This window comes from Carcharodon carcharias, chromosome 9 (assembly GCF_017639515.1).
Source record: "Carcharodon carcharias isolate sCarCar2 chromosome 9, sCarCar2.pri, whole genome shotgun sequence".
NCBI lineage: Eukaryota > Metazoa > Chordata > Chondrichthyes > Lamniformes > Lamnidae > Carcharodon > Carcharodon carcharias.
In genome coordinates this window covers 92283405-92301462 of record NC_054475.1, presented here as the reverse complement: position 1 = coordinate 92301462, position 18058 = coordinate 92283405, and the positions used below count along the sequence as shown (strand labels likewise).

The 18058-nt window shown below is 39.3% G+C and overlaps 1 protein-coding gene across 2 annotated transcripts in view; it reads right to left on the bottom strand.

The window, feature by feature from the left end:
• zgc:152774 (uncharacterized protein LOC553526 homolog) overlaps positions 1–18058 on the bottom strand; it is a 132121-nt gene that overhangs the window by 11248 nt on the left and 102815 nt on the right. For both annotated transcript variants that reach the window (XM_041194863.1, XM_041194864.1), the window contains 2 exons: positions 16990–17171; positions 15466–16354 (listed from right to left, as the gene is read on the bottom strand). In XM_041194863.1, the coding sequence (XP_041050797.1) occupies positions 15466–16354; positions 16990–17171 (1071 nt within the window). The remainder of the gene's footprint in view (positions 1–15465; positions 16355–16989; positions 17172–18058) is intronic.

Genomic DNA, 18058 nt, shown 5'->3' with positions numbered 1-18058 from the left:
TGGAGTAGGTAAAGATGTTAAAATTTTAAGAGACACAGGGGCTAGTCAACCCTTAATGTTGTGGGACAGTGCTATTTGTTGTTCAGAGGGAGTGTTGCAGGAGAAGGTAATAATAAGTGGGGTTCAAGGAGATGTTAAATCTAATCCATTGTGGAAGGTAAATTTAAAGAGCAAATGGAAGTTGGGTGAAGTTATAGCTGGAGTGATGAAAAAATTGCCTATTGCAGGGTTTCAATTTATTCTGGGTAATGACATAGCTGAATTGCAAATGTAGGTGATGCCTGTGGTAGTTGAGCAGCCTGTAGAAGTGTTTTCAACAGAGGTGTTACAAAAGGAACATCCTGGATTGTTTCTTGATTGCGCTATAATGAGATCAAAGGTCCATAGGGAAGAACAAGTTAAACAAGATAAGCAGGCAGTTCAAAGGCAAGAAGGTGTCAAAATCCAATTAGCTGGCACTGTATTTGATAACATTGTTCAAGAGGAAGGAATGCAGAACAGTTCAATTGAAATGTTTAACACAAAGAGGTTAGTGGAGTTACAGAAAAATGACTTGCAATTGAAACAGTTATATCAGAAAGCTTATTCAGAAACCAAAGCAAAATGTATTCCAATATGTTATCTTCAGGCAGGTATTCTGATAAGAAAATGGAGGTCGGATCACATTCAGGAAATGGAAGCCGGAGGCAGGTGCATCAGATTGTAATCTCATTAGGGTATAGAAATGAGATTCTGAGGATTGCTCATGAAATTCCAATGGGGGGACAATTAGGAATTAGGAAAACACAGGAAAAGATACAGGGGTAATTTTTTTTGGCCAGGATTGCATAGTGATGTAGTCAAATTCTATAGAACATGTTATACATGTCAAATAACAGGAAAACCACAAACAGTGATTAAGCCGACCCTTTTAATCCCATACCAGCATTTGAAGGACTTTTTCCCAGGGTCATGATTGATTGTGTAGGACCCCTCCCTAAGAATAAAAGTGGAAATCAGTATTTAATGACAATACTGGATGTGTCTATAGAAAGTTTTCTGAAGTGATACCTTTAAGAAATATTACACCTAAGATGATTGTGGAGGAATTAATTAAATTTTTTACAAGATATGGTTTACCTAAAGAAATACAATCAGTGGTCAAATTTCATGTCACAACTGCTTATGTAATGAACAGTTTGGGGATAAAATAGTTTAAGTCAATAGCCTTTCATCCGGAGTCACAAGGAGCTTTGGAAAGATGGCATCAAACTTTAAAAAAACTATGATGAGAGCATACTGTCATAATTATGCACAGGATTGAGATACAGTAATTCCATTTTTGTTATTTGTTATTAGAGACACTCCTAATGCATTGACTGGTTTTAGCCCCTTTGAACTAATTTATGGTCATGAGGTAAGGGGACCACTGAAATTGATTCATGAGAAATTGGTGGTCAAAATTCAGAAACTAATCTCCTGGATTACGTCTCAAATTTCAGGGAAAGATCGAACAGAGCATTTGAGTTGGCTAAGGAACATTTAAAGATATCACAGCAAGTGATGAAAGTAAAAACAGATAAGGCGGCTAAAATTCAGTTTTGTTTCTGGAGAGAAAGTACTAGTTTTGTGACCAGTTCTAGGTGATTCATTAAATGCAAGATGTAGTGAGCCTTACAGAATTGAAAAGAAATTGAGTCAAGTAAATTATTTAATAATTACTCCAGGTAGAAGAAAGAAGCAGAGTGTGTGTCATGCAAATATGCTTAAAAAGTACTTTGACAGGGAAGAGGAACAAAAAGAGAACTTAGTAATGGTGGATGATGAGAAAGAGGTAGAAGTGTAGCACTCTGAAATTGATTTTCCTCTAATCAAATTGGATAACGAAGGGGTGCTTGAAAATCTAAATGAAATATTGAGTTACCTTCCAAGCAAGCATCAAAGTGATTTGGAAAAGCTATTGCACTCACACAAACCTATTTGTGGCAATAAATTGGGAAAGACACACTTAGTTATACCTGATGTATCTTTTGAAATATCATCTTCAATAAGGCAACATCCTTATAAATTAAGTCCAGCAAAGTTATCACAAGTACAAAAAGAAATTAATTTCATGCTTCAAAATGATATAATTGAGTCTAGTTGCAGTAACTGGAGTTCACCTGTTGCACTGGTACCGAAACTGGATAAAGCACAAAGGCTGCGTGTGGACTATCGAAAGGTGAATGGGGGTAACAAAAGTGGATTCGTATCCCATGCCATGGTTGGAAGAATGCATTGAGAAAGTGGGACAATCAAAATTTATCACAAGGATTACTTGCTAAAAGGATTTGGCAGGTCGTAGAAAGCAAAGGAGATATCAGCTTTTGTAATGCCAAGTGGACTATATCAGCTTAAAGTCATGCCATTTGGTATGAAGAATGCACCTGCGACACTTCAAAGACTGACAAAGTAATTGCGTATCTAGGCAATTGTGCAGTTTATATCAATGATCTAATTGTTTTCAGTCAGACGTGGGAAGAGCAGTTACAGCATCCAGGAGAATTATTTACTCGACTACAAGAAGCTAATTTGATGATGAACTTGGCTAAAAGTGAATTTGCAAAAGCTGAAGTTACATATCTAGGCCATACCATTGGACATGGTAAGGTGGCTCCAAGAGATGCAAAAGTCAAGGCGATCATAGATTTCCCAGTGCCTACAACAAAATAAGAAGTTTTGAGATTTCTGGGCATGTTTGGGCTTTACCGGAATTTGTACCAAATTTTAGCCAAGCGGTTGCTCCACTGGCTGAACTGTTAAAAAGGAACAAGAAGTTTCTATGGACACTGGAGTGTCAAAAGTCATTTGATAGCTTGAAAACTGTATTAACTACGACACCAGTATTGGCAATACCCTATTATGCCAAGCAAATTAAGTTGCAAGAGGCAAGCGATATAGGCATTGAGGCTGTACAGTTACAAGATGACGACACTGGAATTGAAAAACCGATAGGGTATTTCTCATGGAAGCTGAACGTACAACAGAGAAGATATTTAACGATCAAACAAGAGACTTTGAGTTTGGTGTTAGCATTGCAGCATTTTGAAATTTACATTGCAAACAATTAATCAGAAACAATTGTTTGTACAGACCATAATCCTTTAAAGTTTTTGGATAACAATCGAAACAAAAGTACAAGGCTTTTCAGAAGAGATCTATTATTACAACTGTTTAATCTACGGATCATACATATTGCTGGAAGAGAAAATCTGTTCGCAGATGCATTATCAAAAGTTTGAAGCTTACAGGAAAATGGGACTTTTTAAAAAGAACCTGGACACTCAACAGGAGTGATTTTTGTTGATACCAAGGACTTGTGTGTGTGAATATATATATATATATATATATATAGTTGTATAGGCAATGGTATTAGATGGGTCCTTTAGAATTATAACGGTTCATTTCCCGATCAGAAGGGGGGTGTCATGAAGTTATTAATGTATATGAAAGGAAAATATTTTTCTTTTAAAATAGAGGTTTAGTCTGTGGGTGTGCCTTAACTGGATTAAAGCCAGCTAGTCTGGGTGCTTTGATGCGTACTAGTTTTGATATGTAAGAGTGATAGAATGTATTTGCATTTTTTGAATAGAGCATTCAAGGAGTCGAGTGAAGGCTGAGCTCTATCTAGCAGATACCAAGCAATATGTTTATATTACTAATAAAATTGGTATTATGAAAAGGGTTTTATTGTTGGAAAAGCCTGGTGATACAATGAGAATTTACATTCAATGGGCAACGGTAGGTATAATTTCAGCAGTTTTCGGGTTTGCAGGGCAAAAGCAATGTGAGATCAAAAGCCTGCTCTAAGCCTCCAACTGTCTCCACAGAAACCAAAGTAAAAAGATCATTTTAAATTCATAAAGTGAAAATGCTTTGCCTGGTGTTTTGGTTAAGTCTATGGGTTGCTGCTACCTTAATGGAGATTAGTTTGGGAATTTGTTCAAAGTTAATTTGTAGCCACACACACACACACACACACACCTGTGTAAATTAATAAAATGTTTAATTTAGTTTAATGTAAACCTTCAAGAACTGGTGGTCTGATTCCTGAATTTAGAGTTGCATCTCAAACATAACTTAAAATTATAGGTTATGACAGTTGTTTAAAGTTTCCCCGTGGGATTTTTAAATAACTCAACTTTACCAACTGCATCAGTCATAACATCTCCTCTATAACTCAACTTTACCAACTGCATCAGTCATAACATCTCCTCTCATTCTTCTAAACACCAGTGAATACAGGCCTGTCAACCCAATCTTTCCTTATATGACAAACCTGCTATTCCAGGAAAGCAATCTGGTGAACCTTCATTGCATTCCCTCTATTGCAAGTAATCATTTCACAGGTAAGGAGACCAAAAATGCACACAATATTCCAGGTGTGGTCTCGCCAAGGCTACTGTAAGAGATCCTTGCTCCTGTACTCAAGTCCCCTTGCAATAAAAGCTAACATGCCATGTGGCTTCTTAAATGTTTGCTGCACCTGTATGCTTGCTTTCAGTGATTGGTGTACAAGGACATCCAGGTCCCTTTCCGCATCAACATTTGCCAATGTATCACTATTTAAATAATACTCTGCCATTGTTTTTCCTACTAAAGTGGATAACTTCGTACTTATCCACGTTATACTATAAGACCATATGATGCAGGAGCAGAAGTAGGCCATTTGGCCTATTGAGTCTGCTCCGCCATTCATTGAGATCATGGCTGATCTGATAATCCTCAACTCCACTTTCCTGCGTTTTCCCAATAGCCTTTGATTCCCTTACTGATTAAAAATCAGTCTATCTCTGCCTTGAATATATTTAACGACCCAGCTTCTACGGCCCTCTGCAGTAAAGAATTCCAGATTCACTACTCTGAGAGAGAAGTAATTCCTCCTCATCTGTTTTAAATGGGCAACCCCTTACTCTGAGATTATGCCCTCTGGTCCAAGGCTCTCCTACAAGGCGCACATCCTCTCAGCATCTACCCTGTCAAGTCTTCTAAGAATTGTATATATTTCAATAAGGTCACCTCCCATTCTTCTAAGTTTCAATGAGTACAGGCCCAACCTACTCAAACTCTTTTCATAAGAAAATCCCTCCATACCCAGAATCAACCTAGTGAACCTCCTCTGGACTGCCTCCAATGCCAGTATATCTTTCCTTAGATAAGGGGACCAAACTGTTCACGGTATTGTAGGTGTGGTCTAACTGGTGCCTTGTATGGTTTTAGCAAGACTTCCCAATTTTTATACTCCATTCCCTTTGGGATATGGGTATTGGGATAATACCTTCCATTTGCCTTCCCTATTACCTGTTGTACTTGTGCATTAGCTTTTTGGGATTCATGCACAAGGACTCCCAAATCCCACTGTGCTTGCAGTCTTTCTCCATTTAAGTAATATTTATCCTGCCAAAGTGCAAAACCTCACATTTTCCCACATTCTATTCCATCTGCCAAGTTTTTGCCCACTCACTTAACCTGTCTATATCCCTCTGTAGACCCCTTATGTCATCATCACCACTTGCCTTCCCACCTATTTTTGTAATCATCCTCAAATTCGGCGATAGTATATTCACTTCCCTCATCTAAGTCATTAATATATATTGTAAATAATTGAGGCCCCAGCACTGATCCCTATGGCACTCCACTAATTACAGGTTGCCATCCTGAAAATGCTCCTCATCCCAACTTTCTGTCTTCTATTAGTTAGCCAATCCTCTATCCATGCTAACATACTATCCCCAACACAATGGGTTCTTATCTTATTAAGTAGCCTTACATGTGGGACCTTATTGAATGTCTTTTGGAAATCCAAATATATTACACCTCTTGGTTCCCCTTTATCTATCCTGCGTGTTACCTCCTCAAAGAATTCTAATAAATTTGTCAAGCCTGATTTCCCCTTTATGAAGCTATGCTGACTCCGCTTGATTAGATTATGTAATTCTAAATGCTCTGCTATTACATCCTTTATAACAGACCCTAACATTTTCCCAATGACAGATGTTAAGCTAACTGGCCTATAGTTACCTGTTTTTTGTTTCCCTCCCTTTTTGAATAACAGTGTTACATTGGCAGCTTTCCAATCCTCTGGGGCTTTTCCAGAATCTAAAGATTCTTGGACGATTACTTCCAGTGCATCCAGCATCTCTGTAGCTACTTCCTTTAATATCCTAGGATGCAACCCATCAGGTCCAGGGGACTTATCATCCTTTAACTCTATTTTAGTTTCCTTGGAACTTTTTCTCTAGTGATAGTTATTGTATTTACTACCCCCACACCCCCCCCAACTTCTGCCCCCTGATTATTTAGTATTTTTGGAATGCTATTAATGTCTTCTGCAGTGAAGATCGAAGCAAAGTATTTATTCAAACTCCTCTGCTATTTCCTAGTTCCCCATTATTATTTCCCCAGCCTCATTCTGTAAGGGTCCTATGTTCACTTTGGTCTCTCTCTTCCTTTTCATATATTTAAAGAAGCTCTTACTATCCATTTTTATATTACTTGCTAGTTTACCCTCAAAGTTTATTTGCTCCCTCATTTTTTTCTTGGTTATCTTCTGTTGGTTTTTCAAACTTTCCCAATCCCTCAGCTTACCGCTAATCTTTGCCACATTGTATGCCTTTTCTTTTAATTTGATATTATCTTTAACATCCTTGGTTTATCTCCTTCCTTGAATCCTTCTCCTTCACTGGGATAAATCTTTTTTGTGGGTCATGAACTATTTTCTTAAACATCTACCATTGTTCATCAACTGTTTTTTTCTGCTAAAATCCTATCCCAGTCCACTCCAGCCAACTCTGCCCTCCTTTGTAATTACCCTTATTTAAGTTCAGCACAGTTGTTTCCAACCCAAGTTTCTCATTCTCAAACTGAATGCTAAATTCTACCTGTGTTTCCCAGGGTATCTTTTCCCTCAAGATCATTTATTAAACCTGTCTCATTACGCACTGCCAGATCCAAAATAGCCTGATCCCTGGTTGGATCCACAACATATTGTTCTAGGAAACTGTCCCGAATACACTCTTATGAATTCTTATACTGCATCTGCCACGTATTTGCCCACTCACTCAACTTGTCTAAATCGCCTTGAAGCCTCTTAACATCTTCCTCACCACTCACATTCCCTAGTTTTGTGTCATCAGCAAACTTGGAAATATTACATTTGGTTCCCTCATCCAAATGATTGATATATATTGTGAATAGCTGGGGCCCAAGCACTGAACCCTGCGGTACCCCACCAGTCACCACCTGCCATTCTGAAAAAAGACCCATTTATTCTTAATCTCTGTTTCCTGTCTGCCAACTAATTCTCAATCCATGGCAATATATTACCCCCAATACCGTGTGCTTTAATTTTGCACACTAACCTCTTATGTGGGGCTTTATCAAAAGCTTTCTGAAAATCCAAATATGCCGCATCCACTGATTCTCCCTTATCTATTCTGCTAGTTACATCCTCAAAAAGCTCCAGTAGTTTTGTCAAACATGATTTCCCTTTCATAAATCCACATTGACTTTGCCTAATCCCATTGATATTTTCTAAGTGCCCTGTTATCACATCCTTTATAAAAGACTCTAGCATTTTCCTCAACACTGATGCTAGGCTAACCAGTCTTGTAATTACCTGCTTTCCCTCTTTTTTTAAATAGTGGGGTTACTACTAATCTGCCAGGACTGTTCCAGAACCTACAGAATTTTGGAAGGTGACAACCAATGCATCCACTATTTCCATGGCCATCTCCTTCAGTACTCTGAGACGTAGATTATCAGGCCCTCAGGGTTTAGCGGCTTTCAGTCCCATTGGTTTCTCCAGCACTGTTTTTTTAGTAATATTAATTTCCTTCAATTCCTCCTTATCACTAGACCTTTGGCTCTCTAGTATTTCTGGGAAGTTATTTGTGCCTTCCTCTGTGAAGACAGAACCAAAGTAGCTGATTATTTGCTCTGCAATGTCCTTGTTCTCTATTATAAATTCTCCTGTTTTGGACTATAAGGGACCTACATTTGACTTCACTAATTTTTTTTCTTACATAATTATAAAAGCTTTTACAGTTCTCTTCTATGTTCCTTACAAGTTTACTCTCATACTCTATTTTTCCCCTCTTAATCAATCTCTTGGTCCTCCTTTGCTGAATTCTAAACTGCTCCCAATCCTCAGTTTTGCTACTTTTTCTAGCAACTTGATATGACTCCTCTTTGGATCTAATACTATCATTAATTCCTTTCGTTAGCCATAATTGGGCCACTTTTCCTGCTGCCCTTTTGTACCTAAAAGGAATCTATTACTGTTGCAATGCATACATTTGTTCCTTAAAAATTAGCCATTGCCTATCCACTGCCATGCCTTTTAATGAAGTACCCCAAACTATCGTAGCCAACTCATGCCTCATACCTTCGTAGTTTCCTTTGTTTAGATTTAGAGCCCTAGTTTCAGATTGGGCTATTTCACTCCACAGAATCACGCAGTGCAGAAGAGGCCATTTGGCCCACTGAGTCTGCACTGACACGTGAGAAATACCTGATCTACCTACCTAATCCCATTTACCAGCACTTGGCTAGTAGCCTTGAATGTTATGACATGCCAAGTGCTCATCCAGGTGCTTTTTAAAGGATCTGAGGCAACCCGCCTCCACCACCCTCCCAGGCAGTGCATTCCAGACTATCACCACCCTCTGGGTAAAAAAGTTTTTCCTCACATCCCCCCTAAACCTCCTGCCCCTCACCTTGAACTTAAGTCTCCTCATGACTGACCCTTCAACTAAGGGGAACAGTTGCTCCCTATCCACCCTGTCCATGCCCCTCATAATCTTGTAAACCTCGATCAGGTCGCCCCTCAGTCTTCTCTGCCCCAATGAAAACAACCCAAGTCTATCCAACCTCTCTTCAGAACCTAAATGTTTCATCCCAGGCAACATCCTGGTGAATCTCCTCTGCACCCCCTCCAGTGCAATCACATCCTTCCTATTATGTGGCGACCAGAACTGCACATAGTACTCCACCTGTAGCCTCACCAAGGTTCTATACAACTCCAACATGATCTCCCTACTTTTGTAATCTATGCCTCAATTGATAAAGGCAAGTGTCCCATATGCCTTTTTCACCACTAACATGCCCCTCTGCCTTCAGAGACCTATGGACACACATGCCAAGGTCCCTTTGTTCCTCAGAACTCCTAGTGTCATGCCGTTCATTGAATACTTCCTTATCAAATTACTCCTTCCAAAGTGTATCACCTCACACTTTTCAAGGTTAAATTCCATCTGCCACTTATCTGCCCATTTGACCATCTCATCTATATCTTCCTGTAGCTCAAGACACTCAACCTCACTATTAACCACCTGGCCAATCTTTGTGTCATCCACAAATTTACTAATCCTACCCCCAACCTAAGGAAGAATTCTAAAATGTTATGGTCACTGTTCCCTAAAGGACTCCACACAGCATGATTATTAATTACCCCCTTCTCATTGCACAAAACCACATCTAAGATAGCCTGTTCCCTAACAAAAACAGAAATACCTGGAAAAACTCAGCAGGTCTGGCAGCATCGACGGAGAAGAGCAAAGTTGACGTTTTGAGCCCTCATGACCCTTCAATAGAACTAAGTAGAAATAGGAAAGAGATGAAATATAAGCTGGTTTAAGGGGGGGTGGGGGTTGTTGGGACAAGCAAGCAGTGATAGGAGGAGATAACCAAAAGATGTCACAGACAAAAGAACAAAGAGGTGTTGAAGGTGGTGATATTATCTAAAAGAATGTGCTAATTAAGAGGGGAGAGCACGACAAGCAAGGTAGCTCTAGTGGGGGTGGGGTGAAATAAACAATGGTGGAATACATTTAAAAGTAATGGAAATAGGTGGGAAAAGAAAAATCTATATAAATTATTGGAAAAAACAAAAGGGAGGGGGAAGAAACGGAAAGGGGGTGGGGATGGAGGAGGGAGTTCAAGATCTAAAGTTGTTCAGCTCAATATTCAGTCCGGAAGGCTGTAAAGTCCCTAGTCGGAAGATGAGGTGCTGTTCCTCCAGTTTGCGCTGAGCTTCACCGGAACAATGCAGCAAGCCAAGGACAGATATTTGGGCAAGAGAGCAGGGTGGAGTGTTAAAATGGCAAGCAACAGGGAGGTCTGGGTAATGCTTGCGGACAGACCTAAGGTGTTCTGCAAAGCGGTATGCGTTTGGTCTCTCCAATGTAGAGGAAACCGCATTGGGAGCAATGAATGCAGCAGACTAAGTTGGGGGAAATGCAAGTGAAATGCTGCTTCACTTGAAAGGAGTGTTTGGGCCCTTGGACGGTGAGGAGAGAGGAAGTGAAGGGGCAGGTGTTGCATATTTTGCATTTGCATGGGGAGGTACCGTAGGTGGGGGTTGAGGAGTAAGGGGTGATGGAGGAGTGGACCAGGGTGTCACGGAGGGAACGATCCCTACGGGGGTTGAAAGGAAGATGTGTTTGGTGGTGGCATCATGCTGGAGTTGGCGGAAATGGCGGAGTATGATCCTTTGAATGTGGAAGCTGGTGGGGTGATAAGTGAGGACAAAGGGGACCCTATCATGTTTCTGGGAGGGAGGAGAAGGCGTGAGGGCAGATGCGCGGGAGATGGGCCAGACACGGTTGAGGGCCCTGTCAACTACTGTGGGTGGAAAACCTCGGTTAAGAAAGGAGGAGGACATGTCAGAGGAACTGTTTTTGAAGGTAGCATCATCAGAACAGATGCGACGGAGGCGAAGGAACTGACAGAATGGGATGGAGTCCTTCCAGGAAGCGGATCGTTCCCTCCATGACACCCTGGTGCACTCCTCCATCACCCCCTACTCCTCAACCCCCTTCCACGGCACCTCCCCTTGCAAACGCAAAATATGCAACACCTGCCCCTTCACTTCCTCTCTCCTCACCGTCTAAGGGCCCAAACACTCCTTTCAAGTGAAGCAGCATTTCACTTGCATTTCCCCCAACTTAGTCTACTGCATTCGTTGCTCACAATGCGGCTTCCTCTACATTGGAGAGACCAAACGCAGACTGGGTGACTGCTTTGCAGAACACCTTTGGTCTGTCCGCAAGCATTACCCAGACCTCCCTGTCACTTGTCATTTTAACACTCCACCCTGCTCTCTTGCCCACATGTCTGTCCTTGGCTTGCTGCATTGTTCCAGTGGAGCTCAATGCAAACTGGAGAAATAGCACCTCATCTTCCAACTAGGCACTTTACAGACTTCCGGACTGAATGGTGAGCTGAACAACTTTAGATCTTGAACTCCCTCCTCCATCCCCACCCCCTTTCCGTTTCTTCCCCCTCCCTTTTGTTTTTTCCAATAATTTATATAGATTTTTCTTTTCCCATCTATTTCCATTATTTTTAAATGTATTCCACCCATCGTTTATTTCACCCACCCCCACTAGAACTACCTTGCTTGTCGTGCTCTCCCCTCTTAATTAGCACATTCTTTTAGATAATATCACCACCTTCAACACCTCTTTGTTCTTTTGTCTGTGACATCTTTTGGTTATCTCCTCCTATCACTGCTTGCTTGTCTCAACAACAGCCCCCCCCCTTAAACAGCTTATATTTCACCCCTTTCCTATTTCTACTTAGTTCTGTTGAAGGGTCATGAGGACTCGAAACGACAACTTTGCTCTTCTCCGCCGATGCTGCCGGACCTGAGTTTTTCCAGGTATTTCTGTTTTTGATTTCCAGCAACCGCAGTTTTTTTGTTTTTAGCCTGTTCCCTAGTTGGTTCTTCAAAAGAAATATCTTATTCTTAATATAAGTAAGGCAAGCAAACAGATGAAAATCAAAATTAATGACTGTCCTTTTAACATATTTTTCTAATTGTTCCTTATGACTTCTCCCTTTCCAAACCACATACAAAATAGCTATACTTGAACTCAAGTTCCTTTATTTAAAATAAGAGACTAAGTGGCATAAGAATAGTGAGTTTTTCTTTAATTAAGAGGCAACTTACTAACATCAGGTGAGGATATTCAAATGTCTCTATTTGTAGCAAAATTATAAACTCATGCTTTTTATGTGTTATGGTTTTGCAATAAACCACAGAAAAAAAACTTATCCTGTTGGATATCATGCATTGCTGTCCAATCTTCTGAGCATTCAAATGTTTCCCTCCACTCCAATCTCTTGCTAACTCTAACTGTGGGTTTGAAGTGAACATAGGTCTGAGTGATTTTGCACTTGAGGATGAAAAGCCTAAATAGTCAACTCAAATTTTTATCCAGATGTTAATGAGGATAATCAGCAACTCTTGCCAAACCTATGTCCCAGATGTCCTTTGTATTCTTATAAAAGCATTAATTGTAGTAAGAAAGCTAGATGTCATAATTTGGCATGCAAATTACACATGTAAATCACTTGCAACAAGCAGTTACCTGAGCTAAGACACAGCAGAATTTCCAATAGCTGCTGTACAAAGGAAGCCTCTGCCATAAACTGGTTTGAACAACAACTTTTTAGCACAGCAAGAAGATTAACAGATACTTGTGTTTTCAGAAAATGCTACCAAAATAGGAAAACTACAATAGTTTTGAATATGACATCTTCACTAATGGAAAAAATCATAATTGGCCACCTTCCAATTCTTCAGAATCTCAACTGAAGTGTGACTTCTGAGATTGTGTCCTCATCAGATAGTTATCAAGGTGTCACAAGTGTACAGTCCTTGTCAATGGAAATATTAATAGCATCAACTAAAAAAAATTGGAGAATTAAATTTAAAAAAGGTCAATGTCACATGTTGCTAGAACGTATCCACTAGTTCGAAAGATGTTAACTTTCTATAGCTGTTCTGGATAACTTAATCTAAGTATCTGTGTTTTAAGCGCAAGGCATCTAGTCAGCTTGCTGAATATGTTTCAGAAACATGGTATCAGTATTTCCTATGTTAAATACTTTCTTTAGCTTTTTTTTTAGTTTCCTTCTTTTAGATAACAAACAGAAACAAATCTGCCAAACTAGAAGGAATCCTTCTAAATACAGATCGAGCCCCACATGACCAGGCATTTTGACATCTAAGGTGGATATATCTGCCTTTTGGATCCCTACTGGTACAAGTTTATGAGCTTACCTGAGATTCAAAGATATAAAGTGTCCCTGAAAGACATGCGCATTTTATTCATTCTTGGGGGAATTATCTGTTGCATGGATCTCTCCTGCATAGATTGCTATGATGTGAAATAGAGCTGCAATAATTCTGTCTCTGAATCTGATGCCTCCCTTTCTTTGTCATTGGATTCTCAGATCTACACAGGTATATGATTCGGCAGCATTTAGGTCAAGATAGCTGATAACTAGCCAATCATGAACCTGCAACAAAGTGTGCTCCTGCTTCATTTATGTTGAGATTTAGGAATGAATTGGATAGCTCATCCATCTGTTAAATATAAGGATTGAAGTCTGAAATGGAATGTTCACACTTTCTACATTCTTATTGTATATTACATTGGTTTTGAAACAAAATCTGGCAGGCCCAATAGGATATTTTGACCAAACCTTGTATATATTCCTTCCTGATTATCATTTTTTTGAATGGGAAAATAAAATAAAGAGGAAGATTCTTGGGAGGACTTAATGTGATTTCCAGATTTACTTAAATCAGCTACCTGAGTCTCATCAAACCAGTGAATCTTTGCCCTCTTAGATTGAACTTGGAAAATTTGACAGCGCTTACAGAGAAAGCGAATTTGTGATTTGTCTTAAGGTAACATTGTTTTTGTAGAAAAGACCTTACTGGAACCAAAAAAATGGATGATGAAGAACTATTCAATGTCTTTCCTCCCTTTCATATGTAACTCATAATGTTAATAATGGGAAAATAACAAAATAAACTGTCTACAAAATATTACATGTGGGATAGAAACAAGAAGCCATATGGTGTAAGGATATGAACTGTTTAGAAACACAAATATTGTTAATAAGTCCTGATGGATTACAGAAAACTTTGTTATTTAACTTATACAACATATTAACAACTTTGATTTGATAAGGAAGAATATTTTATCATTAAAATTATATTCATACTAGCTTTCTCCAAACCTAATCACAGCAAGTAATTATAAAAGCTAGTAGAATGTTATCAGTCATTGCGAGAGGAATCAAATACAAAAGTAGTGAAGTTATGCTTCAGTTATATAGGGTATTGGTGAGGCCACATTTGAAGTACTGTGTACAGAATTGGTCTCCTTATTTAAGGAAGGATGTAAATGCGTTGGAAGCAGTTCAGAGAAGGTTTACTAAAGGAATACTTGGATTGGGTGGGTTGTCTTTTGAAGAAAGGTGGGACAGGTTAGGTTTGTATCTGCTGGAGTTTAGAAGAGTAAGAAGTGACTTGATTGAAACATATAAGATCCTGAGGGGTCTTGACAGGGTCGATGTGGAGAGGATGTCCTCTTGTGGGAGAATCTAGTACAATTGGGGCCACTGTTTAAAAATAGGACAATAATGAAGAGAATTTTTTTCTCTCAGAGAGTTGAGAGTCTTTGGAACTCTATTCTTCAAAAGGCAGTGGAAGCAGGGTCTTTAAATATTTTTAAGGCAGAAGTAGATAGATCCTTGATTAGCAAGGGTTTGAAAGGTTATCGGGGTAGGTGGGAATGTGGAGTTGAGGTTACAATCAGATCAGCCATGATCTTAACGAATTAGGAGCAGGTTTAAAGGACCGAGTGTCCTGTCCTACTCCTGCTCCTAATTCGTATGTTTGTAAAACTCTATTGACCAGTTGTAAAATTTGTTTCAGGAAAAATGTACTTCCTTCCAGTTTATCAGTGGAATGCAATTCCAGCCTCTGCAAATTATAGCAAACATATAGTCATTGTTCTATTGTTGGGCTTTTTCTCTTCTATCTGCTTGGTGTACTTAGCATTTTAATGGTAAGTGTACCATATGCCTCTAGTTCCCAAAACATTAAAATACCGTACTTACATTTAACATTAGAAAGCATCAGTGGCAGAAGAGATTATTACTGGTAGTAGCATCTACACATGACTTTCCTCCCAATATCATTCTGATTTTAACTGTGGCCTTACAACAGCAACAATAAGTAGCTGGTGGGTGCACACTTTCTGCTGAGCACCTATTTTGCACCAGATAATACGTTCTGCCCTGATGTGTTAGAGTTCTGAAGTCTGATGGGTACAGCATACATAAAGAGGCCTGGCCCTGCAATTTCCAACACAGTGAGATCCTGATTTAAACTGTGCATTCATTGGGATCCAACGGAGGCCAGAATCTTACTCACAGCAGGAGTGAGGGCCACTCTCTTGCATTTCCTGTGCCAACAGAAGAGGACTAGAAACAAGTTTCCAGTTTGTCCTCTTGACTGGTGGTTCACAGCACCAGAGGAGATGAGGGTTTCAAAGCACAGTAGGAAAAATTGAAAATAAAAACACAGTTCCTCATTTGGACACTTTATTTGTTATTCTGCTCTCAAACTGAGCAGGTACTTGCCTGTTCTTTCAACTGATTCCTTTCTGATGAGCAGTTTTCCATCCTCTTTACTGCATCTTCTAGCTGCTGGGCCAAGGCATCGCGTTCTTGTACTATTTCCTTGCAATATACCCTAATTTCCTCAAGGCTCCAGCCTTCAGGCCCAACAGCCTCTATGTTTTCCATTATGTTTGGTCTCGGTGTAGTTTTATCTTGTTGCTGTCTTTCGATTTCTTGGTACTCCATCAGTTGTTTTGTTATTTGCTCTATTGTGACGGCCTGCTCCTCACTTTCTTTTCTAAAGCAATCTCTTTCTGTGGTTCTTTCATCTAATAAATTCCTTGCATGATCCAATTGCTTCTCCAGAAAGTGTACAGTGGCTGCCGTATACTTCTTTGTTGTATTCAAGTCAATCTCATGGACTTTGTGTGTTAAAACATCTCCTTGAGATTCCATATTAGAATGGGAGTTTGTGGGCTCATTGGTGCCACTGGAACTTATTTCAATTTTCTTTATAACAGCAAGGTTATTGGTCTGGGTTCCTTCTGAAATAAGTACTTTTTCAGCAGAAAGATGATTAACGGGCCCATCGTTATTTGAACCATTCTCCTTAACAATGTTATTGTCACAACTATCCTCAGTGAGGCTAGAGAAATCCATTGGTTCTGTTTTTTCCTGCTTGGTGCTTTGCTGAGTAATACTGTCTTTAGATCCTTGCGTACCTGCATCATCTATGATGATGAGATCATCATCACTGCTACTGCTTTTTCTTTCTCTGGTAGAATTCACCATTTCATACTTCATTGATTGGGCTGGATCAGGAGTACCTGGATTAGCTAATCTTCCTGCTCTTTCTTTAAAGCGCTTTTTATTCCGGCTCTTACTTCTTGGGCTCTGTTTTCGTTTGTTACTATGGGGAGGAAATTAATCACAAAAGTTATTCCACAACAGTTCATATACCAGTCATTATTCACTTAATCTTTAAGTTTGTTAGAAATTTTCTACAGAATTCTTTATTTATTTATGGTTCATGAACGTCGCTGAAAAGGCCAGCATTTACTGCCATCCCTGTTAGTTTTCACCTTGACATGCCAATGATCCTTTTTTGTTCTTTCAAGTTTTCTCTTAAAGCTGCTGATTCATGCTGGTGTACAGTTCCAGGTAGCACAGATGCACTCTGATACCTTCAACAAGCAGTCATTTGCTCATTGATCAACCCTGACATAGAGGGGTGAATTTCCATGGGGGTTATTTTGCTTTACTGCAGTAGCTTTGGTAGATGGATTGTTGAAACTCTGGAAAAAGGTGCAATAATTGATTACATCATTTTTCTCAGGTTTCTGCAACAATAGCGAGGAATTCACCCAGCGTGACATAGCTTGCTTTCACCAACCATGCCATGAGGGGGCCTCAAATATTTTTCAAAGCAACTTGTACAGTGTAAGTAATTCCCTTATTTTTTAACGAAAGCTTTTGAATTGGCTCCCGTAATATATTTCAATAAACATATAATGCCAGAAATAGATGCAACACTAAATCATCAACCTGCTCAGTCCTAGGCTGGAGGATACAACACGTTCTTCATTCACACTGTCTGAATATCCTGATGCTGTGCTGAGACTGGTGGAGCATGATCTTGTTCTGCAGCTCCCTTCTTCCTCTTCCTCTCTCTCCTCCTCACTTTCTCCTGTTTCAAAGTGACCTTTTCTCTCCACCAACTGGGATTGCTGCTCCCAGGTAACCAAAAAAGAAATAGAGAAAGCAAATTAAGATTTCAGAATCTGTGGAAAATAGACAATTTCATAATTAACCAAGCATACCATGAACAGCTACACTAGCCTTAGATATTGTTTTCTCTTCTAGAGGTCTGCAGCTAAACATTGGTCACATAAATGTGGCCAAATCTCTAGACTTAACTGTGTAGCTTTTAAAGGATAAAGAATTATGATTACAATATGCAATGGAATTAAAAAGTACAGCACAGTACTTCTAGCAAATATTCAACTAATTTAAATTGTACTAGAAATATATGAGCCAAAAGAAATCTTCATTAACATATTTCTTCTGCGTCAATACTTTGAAATCAGAACAATTTATCTCCGTGAATCACTTAAGATGTGTTACTGAACTAAAAATATATTCTATGGTCCGAAACATGTTTTAATTTACTGGGGTCTAATTGCCCCATCAGCAAAAGCTGTCCTCAGAAGTTCAGAAAGGTTGTAATGTGCCTCTTCAAAAACTAGCATTTGACTGATTGTAGTAAATAGTTCACCTGACATTCCAAAAAAAACACAGCATAGAACTAACCCAGTTTCTTTCTCAGCTCTAGCTGAGACAGGTCTGAGTTCCAAATGTTAAGATTTGTAAATATCGCACAATATTTACAGTGTCATGGTATACTTTTCTGCTGAGTATAAGAATAAAATTGTCCTGATGCCACCACTTGCAAAGGCGTCAATTGCACTCTGGTACATCATCCAAGTGGCTATTTTTCATGTGTGAGCAAGTATCAGACGACTTAATTAACCATTGAAAGATTACAGTTCAGTCTACTTTTGTCCACATGTTCACTCATGCACTTTCCAACAAAAGTGATTAGAAACTGATTGTC